This window comes from Aquarana catesbeiana, linkage group LG06 (assembly GCF_042186555.1).
Source record: "Aquarana catesbeiana isolate 2022-GZ linkage group LG06, ASM4218655v1, whole genome shotgun sequence".
In the NCBI taxonomy this organism is placed as follows: Eukaryota; Metazoa; Chordata; class Amphibia; order Anura; family Ranidae; genus Aquarana; species Aquarana catesbeiana.
The window spans coordinates 313,758,603-313,779,367 of record NC_133329.1 but is presented as its reverse complement, the minus strand read 5'-3'; the positions used below and the strand labels follow the sequence as shown (position 1 = coordinate 313,779,367).

Sequence of the window (20,765 nt, the reverse complement as noted above, 5' to 3'; positions counted from 1 at the left end):
GTTCCCACAAAAAGAGCTTTCTTTTGGCAGTATTTGCGCTTTAAACAAAACAAAAAAAAAAAAAAAACCTATATTTTTTACTTTCTGCTATTAAACATATCCAATAAAAAAAAAGTAAAAAAAATCAAATTTCTTCATCAATTTAGGCCAATATTTATTCGGCTACATATTTTTGGTAAAAAAAAAAAACAATTTCCAATAAGCGTATCTATTGATTAGTTTGCGCAAAGTTATATAGTCTACAAACTTTGGGATAGATTTATGGACTTTTTTTTTTAAATTGTTTTTACTAGTAATGGCGGCGATCTGCGAATTTTAGCGGGACTGCTACAGCTCTGTGCTCAGAAAGCTCGGAGCTCTGAGAACCGAGCATTCGGAGGTGTTAGATTGCTCGGTTCTCAGTGCTATGCCGCGTACACACGAGCGGACTTTACGGCAGACTTTGCCTGTCGGACTTTTCGACTGACTTTCTGAATGAACGGACTTTCCTACACACAATCAACCAAAGTCCGTCGAATTCGTACGTGATGACGTACGACCGGACTAAAATAAGGAAGTTCATAGCCAGTAGCCAATAGCTGCCCTAGCGTGGCTTTTTGTCCATCGAACTAGCATACAGACGAGCGGACTTTTCGACCGGACTCGAGTCCGTCGGATAGATTTGAAACATGTTTCAAATCTAAGTCCGTCCAACTTTTGAGAAAACAAAGTCCGCTGGAGCCCACACACGATCGAATTGTCCGATGAAATCCCGTCCGCCGGGCAAAGTCTGCCGTAAAGTCCGCTCGTGTGTATGCGGCACTAGAGCCAGAGGGGGGACAGATGCAGCATTGGACCAATGTTGCATCCACCTAGGTAAGTATGATTGGGATATAAATATGTGAAATACTGCGCCAACCTTAAAAAATATAAATAAGTAGCCAACACAGCAATGAGACTAATTGTGATACAAGTGAAGGTATAAAGTGTGGCGCTGAAAATGTAAATGGGGAGATAAAAATAAGGGGCTATGTAAGAGAGGTGATTCCTCTCTTAGGGACCTGTATATAGGAAAAGTGTTTCACAACTATACAGAGTATCAAAAAAATAATACATATAAACATCAATGTCATACAATATAAATTCACTCCTCAGCAAAACTATAATGTGTCATTACTGATAAAAAATGTGACAAAAAGCACTATAAGTGCAATAACTAAAAAGAGAGGTTCAATGACTGGTGAAGACAAATTGAATAATGTGGTATATGTAGAAAAATCCAATAAAAGGTCTAGAAGATGTGTAAGTCCCAAAAATGGTGATGGTAAATAGAGGCAGTATCAACAAAAATCAGACAGACAGTCTCTGGGGTAGATATGTTCGGTGGTAAATGTGCACCTAGGGGGTGCCATCACCATCGAGGGGACACAGGGAGAAGAGGGGTACCGCGTAGGGTTAATACGCCGGCCCTGGCCACCCTTCACTGCGCTCTGTTTTTTATCTGCTGATTATTTTTATGGAAATTGTATTTTTTGGATAACCGTTTTTCAGGGCCGGATTAACATAGGGGCTATTGGAGCTCCAGCTCCAGGCCCCTTACCTCAAGATAGGCCCATTTGCCCAAAAAAAAAAAAAAAAAAAAAAAAAAAAAAAAAAAAAAATTCACAAAAAAAAACCAAACAATTGACTTTGAGGGTCGTGGCTCGGCGACCAGGGGTCAGAGAGATGCCAAACATTGGGGTTAGGTAGCTGAAGACGTACCCCACCACTGATTAAAATGTGGGGCTCCTATCATCTATGGTTCTGGAGATACGGGGCTCCTTGCGCAGCCTGTCAGAAGCTACATACAGAGCGGCCAGTTTAAATACAAGCTGGCACACCTTGTTTGAAGCAGACTGAGAGGATGAGCTCACAGTGCCTCTCCTAACTTCTTGTCAGAGGCACTGAGCTCAATGGACAGCTTGGCGCCTGCAGAGTATGACAGGCAGCATCTCCTTTAAAACTCGCCTATTGATTTCAATGGGGCCACTCTGCAACTGCAAGCCAAATTTGCTCGCAGTAGCAGCATAGTCCAACAATGTAAAACTACCATTCAGCAATGTAAAAAAACGAAACAAGGAGGTGGCAGTAGCATCTCATGAACGCCTGTCAGCTGCTACTATACCACTCGTTGAAAAGCAATACACCACAGATTACTTTTCAGAGGGCAGTAAGCATTACCGCAAAAGTGAAAGAAACTTGAAGCACATCATCCATATCACACTCACCACCAATCAGATCACTCCCCAGCCACTTCCCATGTTAGCCACCTCACTTCCACTTATATCACAGGTGACCATTTCCCTACCTGCAGATGAAAGACCCAACTCCAAAAGATATCACTCCCAGTTACTCCCCCCACCCACTGATTGATATCCCTCCATGACCACCTCACACCCCCCTGCTGACAGACCTCTCTCCCTAGCCTGTCCCCACACACCCTCTCACCTGCTGACCTGTGGATGGTGGGAATCATTCCCGCAGTATTATTGTGTTCTGCCAGTGGGGAGCCTTCCCTACCCACAGAATACAATGATCAGTGTTGCTACCTATAGCTGGCAGCACTGATTGTTTTGGGAAAAACCTGACAGGCTGGTTGTACTCAAGTCCATTAATAGATTGACTTGTGTATAACCAGCTAGCCCATACATAGATCGACTATGGCTGGTCTCTGCTTAATTGGCTTAATTTAAATCCATGTACGGCCTGCTTAACCACTACGCAGTCCCTAAACATCCTTCAACGAACGTTTACATTTTTCCTTCCCAGATTCCTTCATCCTCCTCACCTGTACATAGTGCTCACTGTCATACCCTTCACACTCCTCTCCTATACATACTGCTCACTGTCATACCCTCCACACTCCTCTCCTATACATAGTGCCCACTGTCATACCCTCCACACTCCTCTCCTTTACATACTGCTCACTGTCATACCATCCACACTCCTCTCCTGTACATGTTGCTCACTGTCATACCCTCCACACTCCTCTCCTATACACAGTGGCCACTGTCATACCCTCCACACTTCTCTCCTATACATAGTGCCCACTGTCATACTCTCCACAGTTCTTCCTATACATAGTGCCCCCTGTCATACCCCCCACAATCCTCTCATGTACATACTGCCCACTGTCATACACTTCTCTCCTGTACATAGTGCCCACTGTCATACCCTTCACATTCCTCTCCTGTACATACTGCCCACTGTCAGACCCTCCACACTCCTCTACTGTACATACTGCTCAGTATCATACCCTCCACACTCCTCTCCTCTACATACTGCTCACTGTCATACCCTCCACACTCCTCTCCTGTACATACTGCCACTATCATTCTCTCCACACTCATCTCCTGTACATACTGCCACTGTCTTACCCTCCACACTCGTCTCCTGTACATACTGCTCAGTATCATACGGTCCACACTCCTTTCCTGTACATACCGCCCACTGTGATACCCTCCACACTCCTCTACTATACATACTGCCCACTTTCATAAACTCCTCTACTGTACATAGTGCCGGTTGTCATACCCTCCACACTCCTCTCCTGTGCATATGGCCCACTATCATACCGTCCACACTCCTCTCCTGTACATACCGCCCACTGTGATACCCTCCACACTGCTCTCCTGTACATACTGCCCACTGTAATACCCTCCACACTCCTCTCCTGTACATACTGCCCCATCATACCCTCCACATTCCTCTCCTGTACATACTGCCAACTGTCATACCCTCCACACTCCTCTCTTGTACATACTGCCAACTGTCTTTCTCTCCACACTCCTCTCCTGTACATACTGCCCACTGTCATACCCCCCACACTCCTCTCTTGTACATAGTGCCCACTGCCATACCTTTCATACTCATCTCCTATACATAGTGCCCACTGTTATAGCCTCCACATTCCTCTCCCTCACCTGCGCATACTTCCCACTTTTATACCATCCATACTCCACCCCCTATGCCTCTTACCCACAAAAACAGTTCTTTAAATTATATTGAATATCCTCAATGTTACCAGCTCTAGAATGGGCACACCTTTGTTAGTTCAACTAAAGGAAATCTTCTCAGTCCTCATATTTGTTCTGCCCATTATTAGTACTCATTTGATTTTGTGATTACTACTGTGATGTATAGAGGAACATAGGGGATGTCAGCTACTCTAAATATACCACTTGTAAAAAAAGTATCCCTGAAAATATTTTTTAAATGTTGGCAACTATGCACTTGGGCACTGCCCAATGGCCATGGGGTCAGTAGGGGGCCCCATGAGAGGCTCCTGTGATATTAAAGCGGTAGTAAACTTTGCTAACATTACTACTTTTTAGAGGCCCTGAGGTAGGTTATGCCATAATGTACTAGTATGCACTTACCTCTCAGACTGAACCCTCCAGCACTGCGATCAATCTGGCGGGTCCCGGGCGCTTCCATCTTCACCCGGTATTCCTTCCGGGTTCTGTGCCTTTGGTCACTTGCCTTGGCCGGGCAGCGTTGCCGTCACTCCCACGCATGCACATCCTCTCTCTCTCTCATCTCCATCTCTCTCATCCTTCCTCCCTTATTTATTTTTATAAAAAGCCCCACCAAAATCTTCAGCACCAGGCCCATGATGTTCTTAATCCAGCCCTGCCGTTTTTATATTTAATAAATCCTGCACGGATTTACACCATGTGGAGATTCTTTCTTTCCCTTGCATGTTTTTTAACATCCTTTATCTGAACCGGAAGCAAACTGATATCTGGTTGGCCGGCGCTGCCACCTTCCATCCATCTCCATACTTGACGTCCTGGAGGGCCATCTACCGATTGAAGGGGTCATCGTCCAGTCCCGCTTGAGAGTTTGGCCTCAGATCTTCCGATTTATGCCTGACTGATCCGCCACCATATGGCGAGTTGGGTCCACCGCCTCCGGTAAGGGTACCCCTCTTCTCCCTGTGTCCCCTCGATGGTGACGGCACCCCCTAGGTGCACATTTACCACCGAACATATCTACCCCAGAGACTGTCTGATTTTTGTTGATACTGCCTCTATTTACCATCACCATTTTTGGGACTTACACATCTTCTAGACCTTTTATTGAATTTTTCTACATATGTTACATTATTCAATTTGTTTTCACCAGTCATTGAACCTCTCTTTTTAGTTATTACACTCATAGTGCTTTTTGTCACATTTTTTATCAGTAATGACACATTATAGTTTTGCTGAGGAGTGAATTTATATTGTATGACATTGATGTTTATATGTATTATTTTTTGATACTCTATAGTTCTGAAACACTTTTCCTATATACAAGTATGATTGGGGAAATTTTTTTTTTTATACTTCTCTTTTAATTTTTTACAAATAACAAACATGTCATACTTTCCTGCTCTGTGCAATCGTTTTGCACAGAGCAGCCCCGATCCTCCTCTTCTCGGATCCCCTGCTGGTGCTCCTGGTTCCTCCACCTGCTAGTACCCCCTAGCAAGCCGCTTGCTGGGGGATTACTTATGCGGGCTCGATCCCGAGCCACACTGTGTGAGTCTATTGACAGACATAGTTCTTCTCCCCTGCTGCCACACCACTGGATTCGATTGACTCCCGCAGCTCTGAAAGAGTCCAGTGAGTAGGAAGAGATAGACTAGCACCACTACTCTCGTGCACAGTGCTGGACCGGGATCGGGCTCAGGTAAGTATTTGGAAGGGCTGTGGGAAAAGCTGCACATGAAAGGATTTTTTTATTAAAAAAAAAAGGCATTAAAGTTTAGCCTTTAAAATGGAAAATCCTGCATTAAGCCACTAGATGGTGCTATCATAGGAAATTCCTATGATACTTGCTGCCATCTAGAGGCCAAATTAGGTGTTTTCAGTTTCAAATTAATGAAATATTTATGACCAGCACAAGAAATAACCTAATATTTGTTTTTTGTTTTTTTTGTTTTTTTTGCCCCATTCACACAGAACAGCAGTACATGCACTTTCACTGGGTAAAATGCTATGCAATTTTTTTTTTTTTTTTTTTTAGAAGTACATCCCTTTATAATAGTAAAAAGTGATTAAGCATCCTAAAGAGGTGAACATGTTTCCATTGTGGAAGGCTGGATTGTTTTGGTGCACATACCTCTTTCACTGTTCGTGTTTCTTCCAGGATAATTTCTTGCTCTTGTCCTTCCTGAAGTTCAGTGCCAAGAACAAAGGACAGGAAGATCTGTGGATGTACATGAAGTACACGATGATTTATATGCAATGCACTAAGGTAATGCACCTCTGATTCACATACTTTACAGCCTATCAAAATGCATGGAAATGCACTACCACGCGCCTTGACAAAAGAAAAAAAAAAAGGTACCCGTCCCAATTTTTGTCGGTTCTGGTACACTGGCAACCCATTAATTTAAATGGGTTGTGTTAATGCAAAGCACATTAACGTGGGTTAATGCAATTTACTAAAATGCATAGGTGTAAATAAACCCTTAATTCAATTTAAAATAAAGCAAACCATTAGAATCTCATCACTAAGAGGTTTAAGTTTCAATACCCACTTCTGAGGCACCAGGTGCTTTTCCTCTGAATACTCCCAGGGTACTTCCAGGTTTAAGTTCTGCCTCTTGCATTGTGGCAACCTCTGGCACTGTAAACACAAAGACAAAACTACTTCATAGATGTCCACTGCAGATCTCAGTCATAAAAAGACCTAGGCTTGTGACAGATCTACTGCTTACATGGACATTCACCACTGTATTTCAGAGTATTGATTAACGAAGATGATTGATTGATGAATTTCAACCGAAGATGTTTTAACAGGACCAAAAATGAATGCCCAGACCACTTAATAGGGCATGGTTATGCCATTTTAGTCTGTAGTAGGAGTAGCATGATTTTGGATCTACTTAACCACTTCAGCCCCAGAAGATTTTACCCCCTTCCTGACCAGAGCACTTTTTATAATTTGGCAATGCGTCGCTTTAACTGACAATTGCGCGATTGCGTGATTGTGTGACACTGTACCCAAACAAAATTTGCTTTCCTTTTTCCCACAAATAGAGCTTTCTTTTGGTGGTATTTGATCACCTCTGCGGTTTTTATTTTTTGCGCTATAAACAAAAAAAAAGCGACAATTTCGAAAAAAAAAAAAAAAAAAACAATATAACAATAGAAAAAAAAACCCCCACACATTTCTTCATCAGTTTAGGCCAATATATATTCTTCTACATATTTTTGGTAAAGAAAAAATAATCGCAATAAGCATATATTGTTTGTTTTGCGCAAAAGTTATAGCATCTACAAACTATGGGAAAGATTTAGATTTTTATTTTTTATTAGTAATGGTGGTGATCTGCGATTTTTAGCAGTATTGCGACGGACAGATCGGACACTTTTTTGGGACCATTGACAATTATACAGCTATAAAAATGCACTGATTACTGGGTAAATATCACTGGCAGGGAAGGGGTTAACACTAGGGGCCGATCAAGGGGTTGTGTGTTCATTTGTTTACATTTGTGATCGACTGTAATTGGACACAGCTAATCACATAGTAAGGAGCCTAAGTCATCAGCTCTTTACCTTGATCAGTGCTGCACTGTGTGCCCCCGGGGGCGTGCACGAGCGACGCAATGTGAAGGACATCATATGATGTCCAGTCAGGATAGAAAAGCCACCGCCCAGGCCGTCATTCTGCTATAGGCCGGACGGGAAGGTGTTAAGAACTATCTTCAATGTAAAGAAGAACAAAGTGTCCTGGAAGTGATGGTTTGGCTCTCACAAAGTCATGATCTCAACATCATGGAGTCTGTCTGGGATTACATGAAGAGAAGAATTTGAGGCAGCCTACAGCCACAGAAATTCTGTGATTAATTCTCCAAGATGTGGCACAACCTACCTCCCCAGTTCCTCCAAAAACTGTGTGTAAGTGCATCAAGATGAATTGAAGAATTGATGCTGCTTTGAAGGCAAAGGGTGGTCCCACCAAATATTGATTTGGATTTCTCTTCTGTTTATTTTTATCAATTAAAAAAATGGAAAGTGAATAAACTATTAACACTTTTATAATATTGATCATGTAATTGGGAGCTAGTCCTACCAGTTACCAATCTTTCGTATGAGACCTGGAGCTATTGCCCACAGCTCAATCTCTGTGCTGGGGGCACAGCCTGTATAAACACAAGTGAGCATATACTGTATGTGGCACCACAGAAGGAGGCCCACCTCAGTGATGCTGGTGGGACCCAGTTTGGTTGCTTCTAGACATCAGGTGACAGTGAACCCATCATTTTGATGTCAAGTCTATGGGAAGAGGGGGCTGGAGCACAACTAAACAGGGAAAAACTCTTCCAATTAGAACTGCCACAAGATAAAAGGCACCAATGGCAATTGCTGCACCTCTCATCTTCCCCCAAAAAACACTAACATTTGTTCAATCAGAACGCTCATGTTTAACCTCTTGCTGCCCGCATGTGGGGGCAAAAAGGGTAGACTTTAATGGGCACATGGGAGGCTAAGGTATCAGTGCTGACATTTTTTAACCATGTTTTTTCTTAACTGTGTTTTTGTTACCCACGTTTTTTTCAGAGCTGTGTTTTTTTCAACCATCTATTTTTTTTTAATTTTAACTATTGCCGCATACACACGAGTAGACTTTACGGCAGACTTTGCCCGGCAGACTTTTCGACGGAATTTATGACGGACTTTCCGAATGGTCGGACTTGGCTACACACAATCCACCAAAGCCTGTCGAATTCGTACGTGATGACGTACGACCGGACTAAAACAAGGAAGTTCATAGCCAGTAACCAATAGCTGCCCTAGCGTGGCTTTTTGTCCGTCGAACTAGCATACAGACGAGCGGACTTTCCGACCAGACTTGAGTTCGACGGATAGATTTAAAACATGTTTCAAATCTAAGTCCGTCCAACTTTTGAGAAAACAAAGTCCGCTGGAGCCCACACACGATCGAATTGTCCAATGGAATCCCGTCCGCCGGGAAAAGTCTGCCGTAAAGTCCGACCGTGTGTACGCGGCATAAGTCTTTTCTGAACTATGTTTTACCCATGTATGCTTGAAGCACAGGCAAGAATTGTGACCAAGTGGAAAAGGAAAAAACAATAAAAACGAATAAAGTGTGTACAAAAGCAAACAGTACTCAAACAACAATACAGGTTTATCGTCATCAGTTACATAAACAGATCTGGGCAGCACTAACTATCCGCTATAGTGTACATGCTCATGTAAGGTGATGAAAAGTTTGTCTGGCATAGATCAATTCTGGTGAATCATAATCAACTTCTAGCAGTGGTACTTCTTTGTGAAAGAAAGAAAGAAAAAAAAAATGGAATAGGGAAAAGCCCCCCCTTCTTTGGTGCCCTGTAATTACCGACCCAACAGCCATTGAGGGTCACTGCACACTATGGACAGTGATTGGGTATGTCTGCATCTCGTAGTCAATTATGCCAGCAAGATCCAGTGGCAAGGTCCTGAAGGATGTTTTCTGACCCATGTTTTGTTCCAATTTTATTTGAACTGCGTTTTTTTTCCAAGCAGTGTTTTTTTAACGTTTTTTTTTTTTTCATTCAGTAGCAAGTTTTCATTTGAGTAGGCTTTCCCTCCTGGCATAGTAGGATGTGTGGAACAACAGTAGTTTAGCATGTTTCAAGATAGAGATGGAGTCATAAATATCTAACAACAGAACCAAAGGATCCAGGGGTCAAAGGTACCTTTAGCACCTTAGTCAATCTAGTTGTAACTAGCTTCCAATACTCACAGATCTTAGAGCAGCTCCACACATATCATAGAAACTGCCATATTCTGACATTTTGTTACAAAGTAGAGAAAAAAAAGAGTGGGATCACTGTTAAAATGATTAACAGATTTGTCTTTAGCAGAGATCATCAATTTTGTGTAAATAAAAAAATCCCTGTGCTATTAAATATCACAAAAGACAGAAAATATATCACATCATAGAGAGATAGGTAGAGTTGCACCCACCTATACACATAAACAACCAATCAGGTGAAAGTGAAGCGCTCCACACACATAAGAAATAGATATAAGACCACGAAATACAACAGTGCAAATACAAATAAGTCCTAAATAAAGTCCCAAATGTCACACAAGCAACTTTATTTGGGATTTATTTTTATTTGCGCTACTGTATTTTGTTGTTGTATATCTATTTGTATGTTTGTAGTGTTGAGCACTTCACTTTTATCTGATCGATTATCAATTTTGTGTATTGGGCCACCACATCTTTCCACTCCTCCTCAGAAAGAGAAAGGATGTCATGTTGCCATTTCTGGAAGAGCAAATGGGTCTTAACACCATGGTGAGTTATCGGGTAAGCACAAGTAAGGAGAGGGGCTTATCAAGATCGGAGATCCTCAAGAGGTTCCAGAGAGCATTACTGGAGGACAGACAACTTGGGGGAATTGGGGCCTACAAGCATGCTGTAATTGGAGGTACCTAAAAATGTAGTGGTTAGGAGATCAAATTCTGTATTTATTAAAATCAAAAAGGATCAGAGTTCACAAAACCCTTTTTAACTTTTTCTACACCATGGTTTTTCCAAACCACAGTTTTGTTTGGAACCCTGTTTTTTTGTTTTTTTTTTGACCAGTTTTTTTTTTTTTAATCACATTCTTTTGAACAGCTATATTTTTTTTTTCCAAGACTGCATCTTTTCCAAAATTCTTTTTTCAACTGTGTTTTTATTTATCACCACCTTCTTTGTAAGCTCCATTATTTTTACCTGTTTTTTCTGAAGCACTTCTTTCCATCCATAGATTTTTCCAAAGCACGTTTTTTGAACCACTTTTTTTTTTTTTTACTGTGTTTTTTCAACTCTTTTACAGCACTTTTTTTTTTTTTTTTTTTTTAATCTGCAGTTTTAAGGAATAAGGTTTCATTTAACCACTTTCTTTTTCTAATCTTTGTTTTTAACTGCTTTTTTTTTTTTAAAAATGTGTTTATTCCACCACAACTTTTGCCTGCCTTTGTTCGAAACTGCATTATTTAAACCAACCGTTTTCCAAATTCCATTATTAATAGTTTTTATTTTCTTTTTACAAACAGTTTTTTTTTCTCTAAAACCACCCTTTTTTAAGTACATTTTGCACCAACGTTTTATGCCCAAACTACATTTTTTTACCACTTAATTTCCGCACTACATTTTTGAACTGCAGTATTTGTAAATTGTGTTATCTTGAGAACTGTGTTTTTTTTAACAGCATTTTTCCTCCAAACCATATTTTTTACCTGGGTTTTTCCAGAACAATTTTTTTGGAACAATTTATTCTGGCACACATTTTCTTTTTACCCGTGTTTGTTCCAAGCCATGTTGTTTAACCCATTTTTCCAAACTGTTTTTTCATTTTACTTTTTTTTTTTTTCTAATACTTTTGTCAGAACACTTTTTTTAATCCCTTTTTTATCCACTTTTTCCCCCTAAACTATTTTTTACCTGCATTTTTTAACCGCCTTTTTTTCGAACAATGGTTTCTTTGACTGGCGGCATTTCCAAATCTTGGTGATTGCATTTATTTTTTACAGTATTTTTTATAGATGTTTTCTTTTTTACGATTTTTTTTTCTGAAACCGTGTTTTTCTCACTGTTTACAAACTTTTTATTATCCACTTATTTAATCAGCAGCTCAGTTCTTTTTAACAAACAGCTTTGTTTTTTTTTTCATATTTTCAGCCTGTGCTTTTTTTATGGGCTGTTTGTTATCATATATTTGTCATGAATTCTGATCTATTACTTAATTGTCTAGCAGATTTACTTGAACACTTTAATATTAAAATGCCATAAGAAGAATTTCCCACCCACTATTGCCTCAGTATTACACAAATGTGTCATAAGGGGGCTGGATCTAGGAATAGATTACATACAGATACCTGGTGAGATCTTGCATCTTCACTAATATGCTAGGTGCCCTGCATTCACACAGTACAGCAGAAGAGATGACAAAATAGTCCTAGGAAAAAGAGCAACTGCCAAATGCCTACTGCCAGTGAAGTATCCTTCAAACTGTCCTGTCTTGAATGATTTGAAGAATAAAGTTGCTCAATTTTACTTCTGCTTTAAGGCCTCATTCACACTTCAGCTTGGCATGTTTGGTGGTTTTAGAAGCATATTTATTTATTTATTTTAACGTCTGTACAGGTGTTTTTGTAGGAGTCTAAGGCTAGAGTCATTTTTTTCATTATTCTTAGCAAAGATAGTTGCTAGGGAAAAAAACGCATGATATTCCAGTGCTACTCCAACTGAAGTCTACTGGGGCCAAAAAGGCTTGGTGCTCAAAAGAAGCCCATGTACATTTCGAGCTACAAGCTCCATCCAACACTATGCTCAGGTGCGAAAAGACATGATCGAAAAACCACAGGATTTTTGATGTTGAGCATTTTGGAACGTGTACAAAAGCAAACATATTTTTATATCGCAGCCTACCAGTTCTTAGATGTGGTGGCTGCATTCGTTTTCTGTCCTTTATTTTCACCTGGCGATCTGGCCAGTAAGTCTGTTTTATTTAACAGAACAAACTCACTTGCAAATGTAGCAGTTAGAGTGTCGAGACAAATAATTTACCACTGACAGAGGCGCTTACAATGATCAGCTTTTATTTATTCAAGTAAAACCTTTGTTGATGTAACTGCTTGTTTAGCTGTCATGTGAGCTGGAGTTTGGCAGTACATCTAAAGCCTAGTACACAAAGGCCGCATGTCTGGCGGCATTGGCTGGTTCAAGAGAAGCCGGCCGACATTCGGCCTGTGTGTACGGCAGCCGGTCCGACAGAAGCCGGTTGTTCGGAAGAATCATGATGAAAAAGATCTGCTGACCGGCTCCAGATTGGCGTGCTAAGCCAATGGTTGAGAGCACTGACCGGCGTGTTCTGTTGAGGGGGGGTGTCAGAAAACAATAGCTCAGCAGGGGAGATCGCTGTATCAATATTGGATTGTTAGTACAGTGGCTCCCATATGAGCTGCCAGTTTTTTTTTTATAGTTTAATAGGGTTGAATGAAAAAAAAAAAAAATAGTAGTGTGTACGAAGCTTTACACCCCCCTCTGACCAGACTGACAATACTGCTGTCTAAGGGTTCCTGAGCGTCTTCATCCAGAGTGGGGGCACTCTAATACAGGCAGTGTGTTACTGGCCAGCTTACCGGGTGAAATCAGAGGCGTAAAAAAACCTAAAAGAGAAAACAAATGCAGCCACCACGTCTTAGGACTGGTAAGCTACAATATATTACATCTTTGAGGTTTAAGACAGTTTTAGGTTTCCTAGTATCCTACCTGGTGGAAGCAATCTCCCACTTCTGTGGATGGGTCTTAGGCAGGTATCACCTGACAAAATATAACAGAAGAAAAATGTGAGACTCACTTCCCTGCACACAGTCGAGAATAAATTACAACCAAGAGTTTTCATTGAACTCAAGTCTAACAGTTATACACATCTGAAACACATATGTATCTGTAGTTATTTTACTTTAAACAAGTTTGGAAAAATATACATATATCTTCTAATCCACACACCTCTGCTGTATTATGAAGCTACACAGCATAAAGCTGGCCATACACTGTTAGTTTTTTTTTTTTCATTGGCAGGCGCAACAAGCAAAAACTATACCTCCATCCACACAAAAGGAGGTGGATGGAGAAAAGGAATGGCAGCAGTGCATAGCACAGTGCACATTCTGCATAAACCTGCATGTTTGAGAATAAGGAAATGTGCTGTCACAATATTTTTATGCATTTGGCTGGAATTGTTCTCTCACAATTTGCCACATGACAGTGCTAGAAAAATTCTTACCAGTATGTTCATGCAATTCCAACAATTCAACAGCTTTCTGGTGGACACATGACACAGCCTGAAGACACAAAATAGTAAAAGAAAAAACCTTTTAAAAAAGGACAACCATTCTCAAATTTTCCCCAACATTTATATGGGCCACACACATGTACTTTTTATGGTAGTTTCATCCTACTTTCAAGAATGAAAACTGAGCGAATCAAGGCAAGCTACCACCAGCAGTCTCTGTCAAAAAACATGAAACAAGGCTGTTGGTGGAAGGCTGACTTGAGCCATTCATAGCGGTGGAAGTGTCACAAATATGTCCAACAAACAGCTGGAAAAATTCTGGCCACACACAAATTTTTAGGCTATTCAAATCACTTTTAAAATAGTTTTCAATCACAAACAACCAAAGAGATCAAGGCATCCTACTACCAACACTTTACATTAGTTTAAGTCAAGGGACTCTAAACAAAGGAACAGCGCCTCATCATTGGCGCCGGTGGGAGGAATGGCGCCCCATCATTGGCACCAGTGGGAGGAACGGTGCCCCATCATTGGCGTCGGTGGGAGGAACGGCGCCCCATCACTGGCGTCGGTGGGAGGAACGGCGCCCCATCATTGGCGTCGGTGGGAGGAATGGCGCCCCATCATTGGCGTCGGTGGGAGGAACAGCGCCCCATCATTGGCATCGGTGGGAGGAACGGCGCCCCATCATTGGCGTCGGTGGGAGGAACGGCGCCCCATCATTGGCGGCGGTGGGAGAAACAGCGCCCCATCATTGGCGGCGGTGGGAGAAATAGCGCCCCATCATTGGCGTCGGTGGAAGGAACGGCGCCCCATCATTGGCGTCGGTGGGAGGAATAACTGACCATTGTTGGTGTCAGTGGCAGAATTATGCCCCACTGTTGATGCCAGTTGGGAGAATAGTGCCTTTTACCAGAGAGAAGAATAGGGCCAGATAAAAAGAAAGAAAGAAACAAAAGGCCACATCTGGCCCCTGGCCATAGTTTAGAGACAACTGGTTTAAGGTGTCAATAGAAACTGTTGATGGTAGTTTACATCTGTCCATTTTACTTTTTTTGCAGTCAAGCTACTTTAAAATGGCTGAAAATTTACAGAAGCATGACCAGCATATCAGTAGCCACTTTCAATGTTTTGCCTGTCTTTATCAATTATGCCAGCCTCTAATGCTGCAAACCTGTGTCTCTCAAAATTTATACAGTGCTAAAAAAAAAAAAAAAAAAGGTCTGATGTGCCCCTAATATCTGGCCACACAAATTCATTGTTATACTTTTGCTTACTTTGGATGCCTACCATAATTTAGTCACATTTTTTTTGCATGTAAAGTATAATTGGCCGGCTTGTGTTGGACTGGCTGCAGTACACACGACCAAATGTCGGTCAGTTTATATTGAACTGGCCGATGCCGCCCAACATTCGGCCCGTGTGTACGGGGCTTAACTTCCCATTACCCTCCCTTCAGCCATTTACCTTACCTAGTTGACTTCTTGTTAAAATGGTACAACCACCTACTAATTTCCTAATCTCCAGCAAAGGCTAAATTTGTTAGTATAGTGGAAGATGGTCCATCCTACAGGAAAAGCAGATATGTTTTACCAAGTACATGGTATCATTAGTTACTTACGGAGTTAGGATCTACAGATATTTGAACCGTTTTCTTTTCTCCTGCAGATGTACACCAATCCTGAATGTGAATATAGTAAAGGTTCAGATCTTCAGCTGAATTGTTTTCTGTAGCAAGAACCATTTCTCTGAAATGCAAATACAAGGTCATTGAAGTTTTCTATATCTGAATTAGTTTGCAAAGCAAGCTGTAGGATGCACAACTGCCTGTGATATGAAGAAACTACAAAAGAACAAATCACATTAGCAACAGAAAAGATTGATATGTCATGCATACAAACGGATTTTAATAGAGATATAGACCGTCCTAATGCTACTCTATTAGACCAGAACTTCTAAAGCAGATAAATTCTGAAAAAAAAAATTAAACTGGATATTAAAAACAAATGGCAAGCTGGGTTGGAGGTTTAAGGATGACAATACAAAATGTACTAATCTGAGACAGAGGAAGGCTCAATCACATAGCAAAAGGAAAATAGTTGCAAGTAAGGATGAGCTCAGGCGTGTTCGCAACCCGCACGTGCAGAGCCCGCCAGGAAGTCGGCACTCCACAGCGCTAATCACAGGCAGTGAGACATGTCTCGATCTCTGCAGCCGCGGATCGGGAAAACGTCTCACTGCCTGCGATTAGCGCTGTGCAGTGCCAACTTCCTGGCGGTCTCTGCACGTGCGGGTTGCGAACACGCCTGAGCTTACCCTTAGTTGTAAGTCACTGTATGCCTATATTGGGAGTAGAAAGAGCAGTCTATTAATACCGTGCTACTAGCTCCTATGTACAGGCAACCAAATGCTTACCTTTCATCATGGGAATCTAACAGCAGCAGAGAACTTCCGTCCTTAAGCCCCAACATGTTAAGGGTTTTGTCCAAGTCATCCAATGCAAAAACACTCCAGCCTTCACTATTTTCTGTGGATGGAGAGCACAACAGTGACTCCAGTGAAGGACTACCAGACAACTTGTTTTGCACGTCTCTCAAGTGTAAATTTGATGGGAAGACTCTCTGGCTCTCCAAGTACTTTTGCGAGGAGCCATTGCTCTGGTCTTTACATGGACGAACGATGGTTAAAAGTACTGGTGTACAGTCTGGACCACTGTGTACAGGCAGACCACCGACCTGCATGGCAGTTACATAAGGAAATACAAAAATAGTAACTTGTATGAAAAATATTAATACTGGACAAACCATACTTTCTATACTGTTGCAATAACAAATCAACCCAGGAACCCACTACTGCAGTTGTGGCACAATCCAGTTTTCAGTGCAATTTAAGTAGTGTGACATGGCACATTTTTTATGCAATTTTCATACTGTTACGATTTTTGTTTTGGCCAATGGTAAACATATCTGCTGTGACAAAAATTATGTATGCAAAGTCCGTTTGCAGTGGTCCTTATACATTGGACCACGGGCATCATACAAAACGTGCAGTTCACGCACCAGGAGTATCGACTCCTCATAATCAATGTTAACTTTCTTGCCTCGTCTCTCCATCATGACAAGAGCACATGTTGCTGGGAAGAGGAGACTAAATAGGGGGAACAAATGCACCGGAATCACTTTAAAAATACATATAGATGTTATTTTGATGCGCTTCCTTTAACGTCTATGGGGCACAAAATCACACTGTGTCACACCAAAGCAGTGCCTTTCCCTGGTCTGGTTGCACTGATGTGAATGGGCACATTAGAAATCAATGTAATTTCCAATGTCATGCAATTTTGTGCGACCCAAAAACTACTATTAAACACTTGCCGCCCCGCCATAGTACATTTACTGCGGCAGGTGCAGGCTCAGTGCATAACAATATGTCGCTGAGCACATGCACACTGCTGCACCCCCTAGGGCACACAGCAGCGCGATCCTGTGACTTATAGCGATCACATGATTACAATGTAACCAAAACAGTCATGAATGGCTTCCATTCATGACTGTTTTTTTTTTACTATTGTGATCTTGTCACACAGCTATCACAGCTGTAGCGAATCACAGGTCACAAGCGGTCATGAACGAATCTACAACCTTCTGGAATTCATTGTATTCTCAATATTAATTTAGCTAACAGGATCACTATCCTAAATAAAAACAAGATTAAATAGGATATTGTGCACAAGTAAAGATTACACATTTTTTCATTAAAAAAAAAAAAAAAAAAAAAAAAAAGGCTCCTTTGCAAAATCTGATGAGTTAGTTGTTGCTGTGCTGATTTATAGCAAGTAACTTAGCAAAGAGGTTCAAAGCCAAGAATGTTCATTCAACAAGCAAAAAAAAAATGGTCATGAGATAAACAAGGGGCTGCCGTTCCTGACCTGCTTCTAAAGATGCTAGCGCCCCCCTGACTTTACGCAATTTCTCAAAAAAAGAAAAAAAAAACTATTTTAACAATTCGGATACAAAAATATTCAGATGTGCACTTAAACGGTCAGCTTCATTACAGAAGTGAATGCTAAATAATTACATGAACAATTGCATGTTATAACCCCTGCTGCAAAAACATGTGCATTTATGAAAAAAAAATTTGCAGAGCCATTTGTCTTGTGAAACTGTATGTCCATTTGCACTGCACACATAGGAGCAAAAAAGAATGGGCAATTGATTCCTATTGCTCCTCTGTACTCATGGAAGCTTGCCCCCAATCATCAGAAGGAGTATGGCTCCAGCTATAGAAATCAACAGAGCAAGTGGCCTGCATGTGCAATAGGAGCTGAATAGTCAGAACTTTTACTTCAAAAAGGCAGTATTGCGATGGGCAGGTCCAAACAGGAAGATCTTGGAAACAGGGATGAAGGTAAGTGTTTAAATAGGTGCCTTCACCTTTGGGGCGCGTGAGAGAGCCTTTAAAAAGGACAACTTCACTAAAAGCGAAGGTGTGCTTTAAAAAACAGCAGGTTTTTTTTGTGCTAGTTCCTTAGCAACAAGCCTGAGTATCTCAGAAAAGAATTGAGGACAGCCATATTCTTCTCTTCTTCCCACACCATTTACCTGATTAAAAAGAACAACATTTGTGTGTATTGTCCTAATTATGCTTATATTAACAAGACAAAAAGGCATACTGGTGGTATAATCACTACCAGAGAACATCAAGTCTTTGTGTTCTTTAACAAAAGCGCAAAAGTAGTGAAAGCTGATTTTCCATTGATTTTCTTAGGTTAAATTCATACCTGCTTTCCATCCCACACAAATATGTCACATCCGTCTTTTATTCCTGCTCTTGAAAAAGACTGTTCAGCATCTGGGAAAAACAGTAAAATAAAAATAGATAAATATTTTTGCACGAATGTCTTACAGTAGGGGTGTCAAACTCCATTTCATTGTGGGCCGCATCAGCATTATGGTTGCCCTCAAAGGGCCGGTTGCATCTGTAAGACTAGATGTCTAGAGCACCCTTATCCCCTCTTACATCAGATGTCAAGAACCCCCCTTCACCTTCAGAAGTCAAGAGCCCTCCACCCTCCGTTATATCACAGTGCACCCCCTCACCTTGTGCTGCTGCCGGGAAAAAGCTGGGGGCAGAGCTGGGAAGCAGAAAGTGCATGGTCTGGAGGAGGACCAGAGGAGGGCTGGAGTTTGCTGAATGCTAAGACCAAGAGAGGCAGAGAAGAGGGGGTGCTGTGGCTACACAGAGAGGTGATGGATCTGTAGAAGGAGTTCTGTCATCCCCTCTGCTGTGACTGCTAAAATTAGGGGGGGGGGGCGAGATGAGCCTTTCCGTGGCTGCATGGATAAGTGCAGGATCTGGCGGAGGAGTTCTGTCTTCCTCTTTGTTGCTGACACAAAGTGGGGCGGAGACAAGGGGGGTGCCGCAGCTGCAGGGGAGGTGCAAGGGCCAAATGAAAAGGCCTGGTGGGCCGAATTCAGCCCACGTGCCTTGTGTTTGACACATGTGCCATACAGGACAAAATATCCAACCACCTACAGTCTGAATAATGACAATGCAACTACTGCACTCTTTAACATCAATGTGTGTGATCATTGAGTGTAGCTATGGGAACATGCCAACTATGCTCCTAAGTACATCATTTATATTACATCAACAATAATTTCTATACATAAACACGGAACAAGTAAACCATTTTAAAAGAGTTTTCCTCAACTACTAACTTAAAAAAGGATCTAAAATCTAACATAACCCTAGACAATTACCATTCAAAAGCCCCCTCCTCTGTTGCCCTATATCCTAACCCAATAGACAAAGCTATGTATATACTTAACCCACAGCTCTAAGCTCCCTTCAGCTGTTGTACTCAAACAGTCTTGGCAAGTGAGTCATATGGCCACTGTCAAAGACTGATAAAGCAAGGGAATTAGTGGCTCTGCCCAACCACAAATCACATTATCTGACAATGCCCATTAATCCTGCTTCCAGGCATGTTTTAAGCTGAAGAGAGACCTAAACTGATGATCAGAAAATATTGAACAGCTTTGCAAAATAAATTAGGCAAGAGGACAGAAAAAGGAGAGGAAATAAGATTTTGATCAATAATGCGTTTTGCTGAGGCCCTCTCAAAAACCCATACATTTTTTTTCAAGCAATGACAAATTGAGAAAATTACTGATTTCTTTCAAGCACTCACCGCACAATGTCTCAAAGATATGGAACCCTGCTGGCAGAAGTTTGCCAATGCTCAGCACTTGTCCTTCCAATGCTTTGTCCACAAGCTGTAATAGTAATCAGGTAAGATGTTTAATAACTCCAACTCTGTAACTTTGTCACTTGTACATGACAGAGATATATACTGTATATTTATGCAAAGATTTGATCGCGATCCAGGCTACTTTCTCTCTCCTCACAGGATTCAACTGACAGCAACAGGAGCCAATGGTTCCTGCTAGGGTTGCACCGAAATTTCGGCTGCCGAAACTTAGCGTCCGAAAATGGTGTTTTTGCACATTGCCGAAAGAAAAAAATTGACGATAATGGCGCTGAAAATTGCGCATGCGCAGTAGCCGTCCACCGACAAGTGACGTCACTCACTGTTGACGGCATGCATGTTCCTCGTGGTTAAGACGCTGGACTCGTGAGTACGTTCCCTGCGGTTGAGATGCTGGAGTTTGGAGCACTTTCTCCGCGGACATTCCTCGTGGTTGAGACGCAGTTGGGACTCGGGAGACGGGAGCATACAGTGCTGCATTGGAGAGTGGGTAACGTCCCTCGTGGATGGCTACTATTACTACTATTTGATGGTGAGCATTGCCGCTTTCCTCTTAAACTAACTGACAATCCAACTAGTACTAAAACTTTGCATGCCATTTAGAAAGAGATATTCAGTTGTATGTAGTTAGTTCTACTACTACTAACTAAACTAACTACCAGATAATGCATGTTTGAA

At 41.5% G+C, this 20,765-nt stretch overlaps 1 protein-coding gene across 3 annotated transcripts in view; it reads right to left on the bottom strand.

Moving 5' to 3' along the window:
* Positions 1 to 20,765, bottom strand: part of USP40 (ubiquitin specific peptidase 40) — a 142,939-nt gene that overhangs the window by 49,321 nt on the left and 72,853 nt on the right. For all 3 annotated transcript variants that reach the window (XM_073633674.1, XM_073633676.1, XM_073633677.1), the window contains 8 exons: positions 20,010 to 20,094; positions 18,597 to 18,667; positions 16,232 to 16,551; positions 15,438 to 15,564; positions 13,808 to 13,865; positions 13,291 to 13,341; positions 6,548 to 6,636; positions 6,127 to 6,213 (listed from right to left, as the gene is read on the bottom strand). In XM_073633674.1, the coding sequence (XP_073489775.1) occupies positions 6,127 to 6,213; positions 6,548 to 6,636; positions 13,291 to 13,341; positions 13,808 to 13,865; positions 15,438 to 15,564; positions 16,232 to 16,551; positions 18,597 to 18,667; positions 20,010 to 20,094 (888 nt within the window). The remainder of the gene's footprint in view (positions 1 to 6,126; positions 6,214 to 6,547; positions 6,637 to 13,290; positions 13,342 to 13,807; positions 13,866 to 15,437; positions 15,565 to 16,231; positions 16,552 to 18,596; positions 18,668 to 20,009; positions 20,095 to 20,765) is intronic.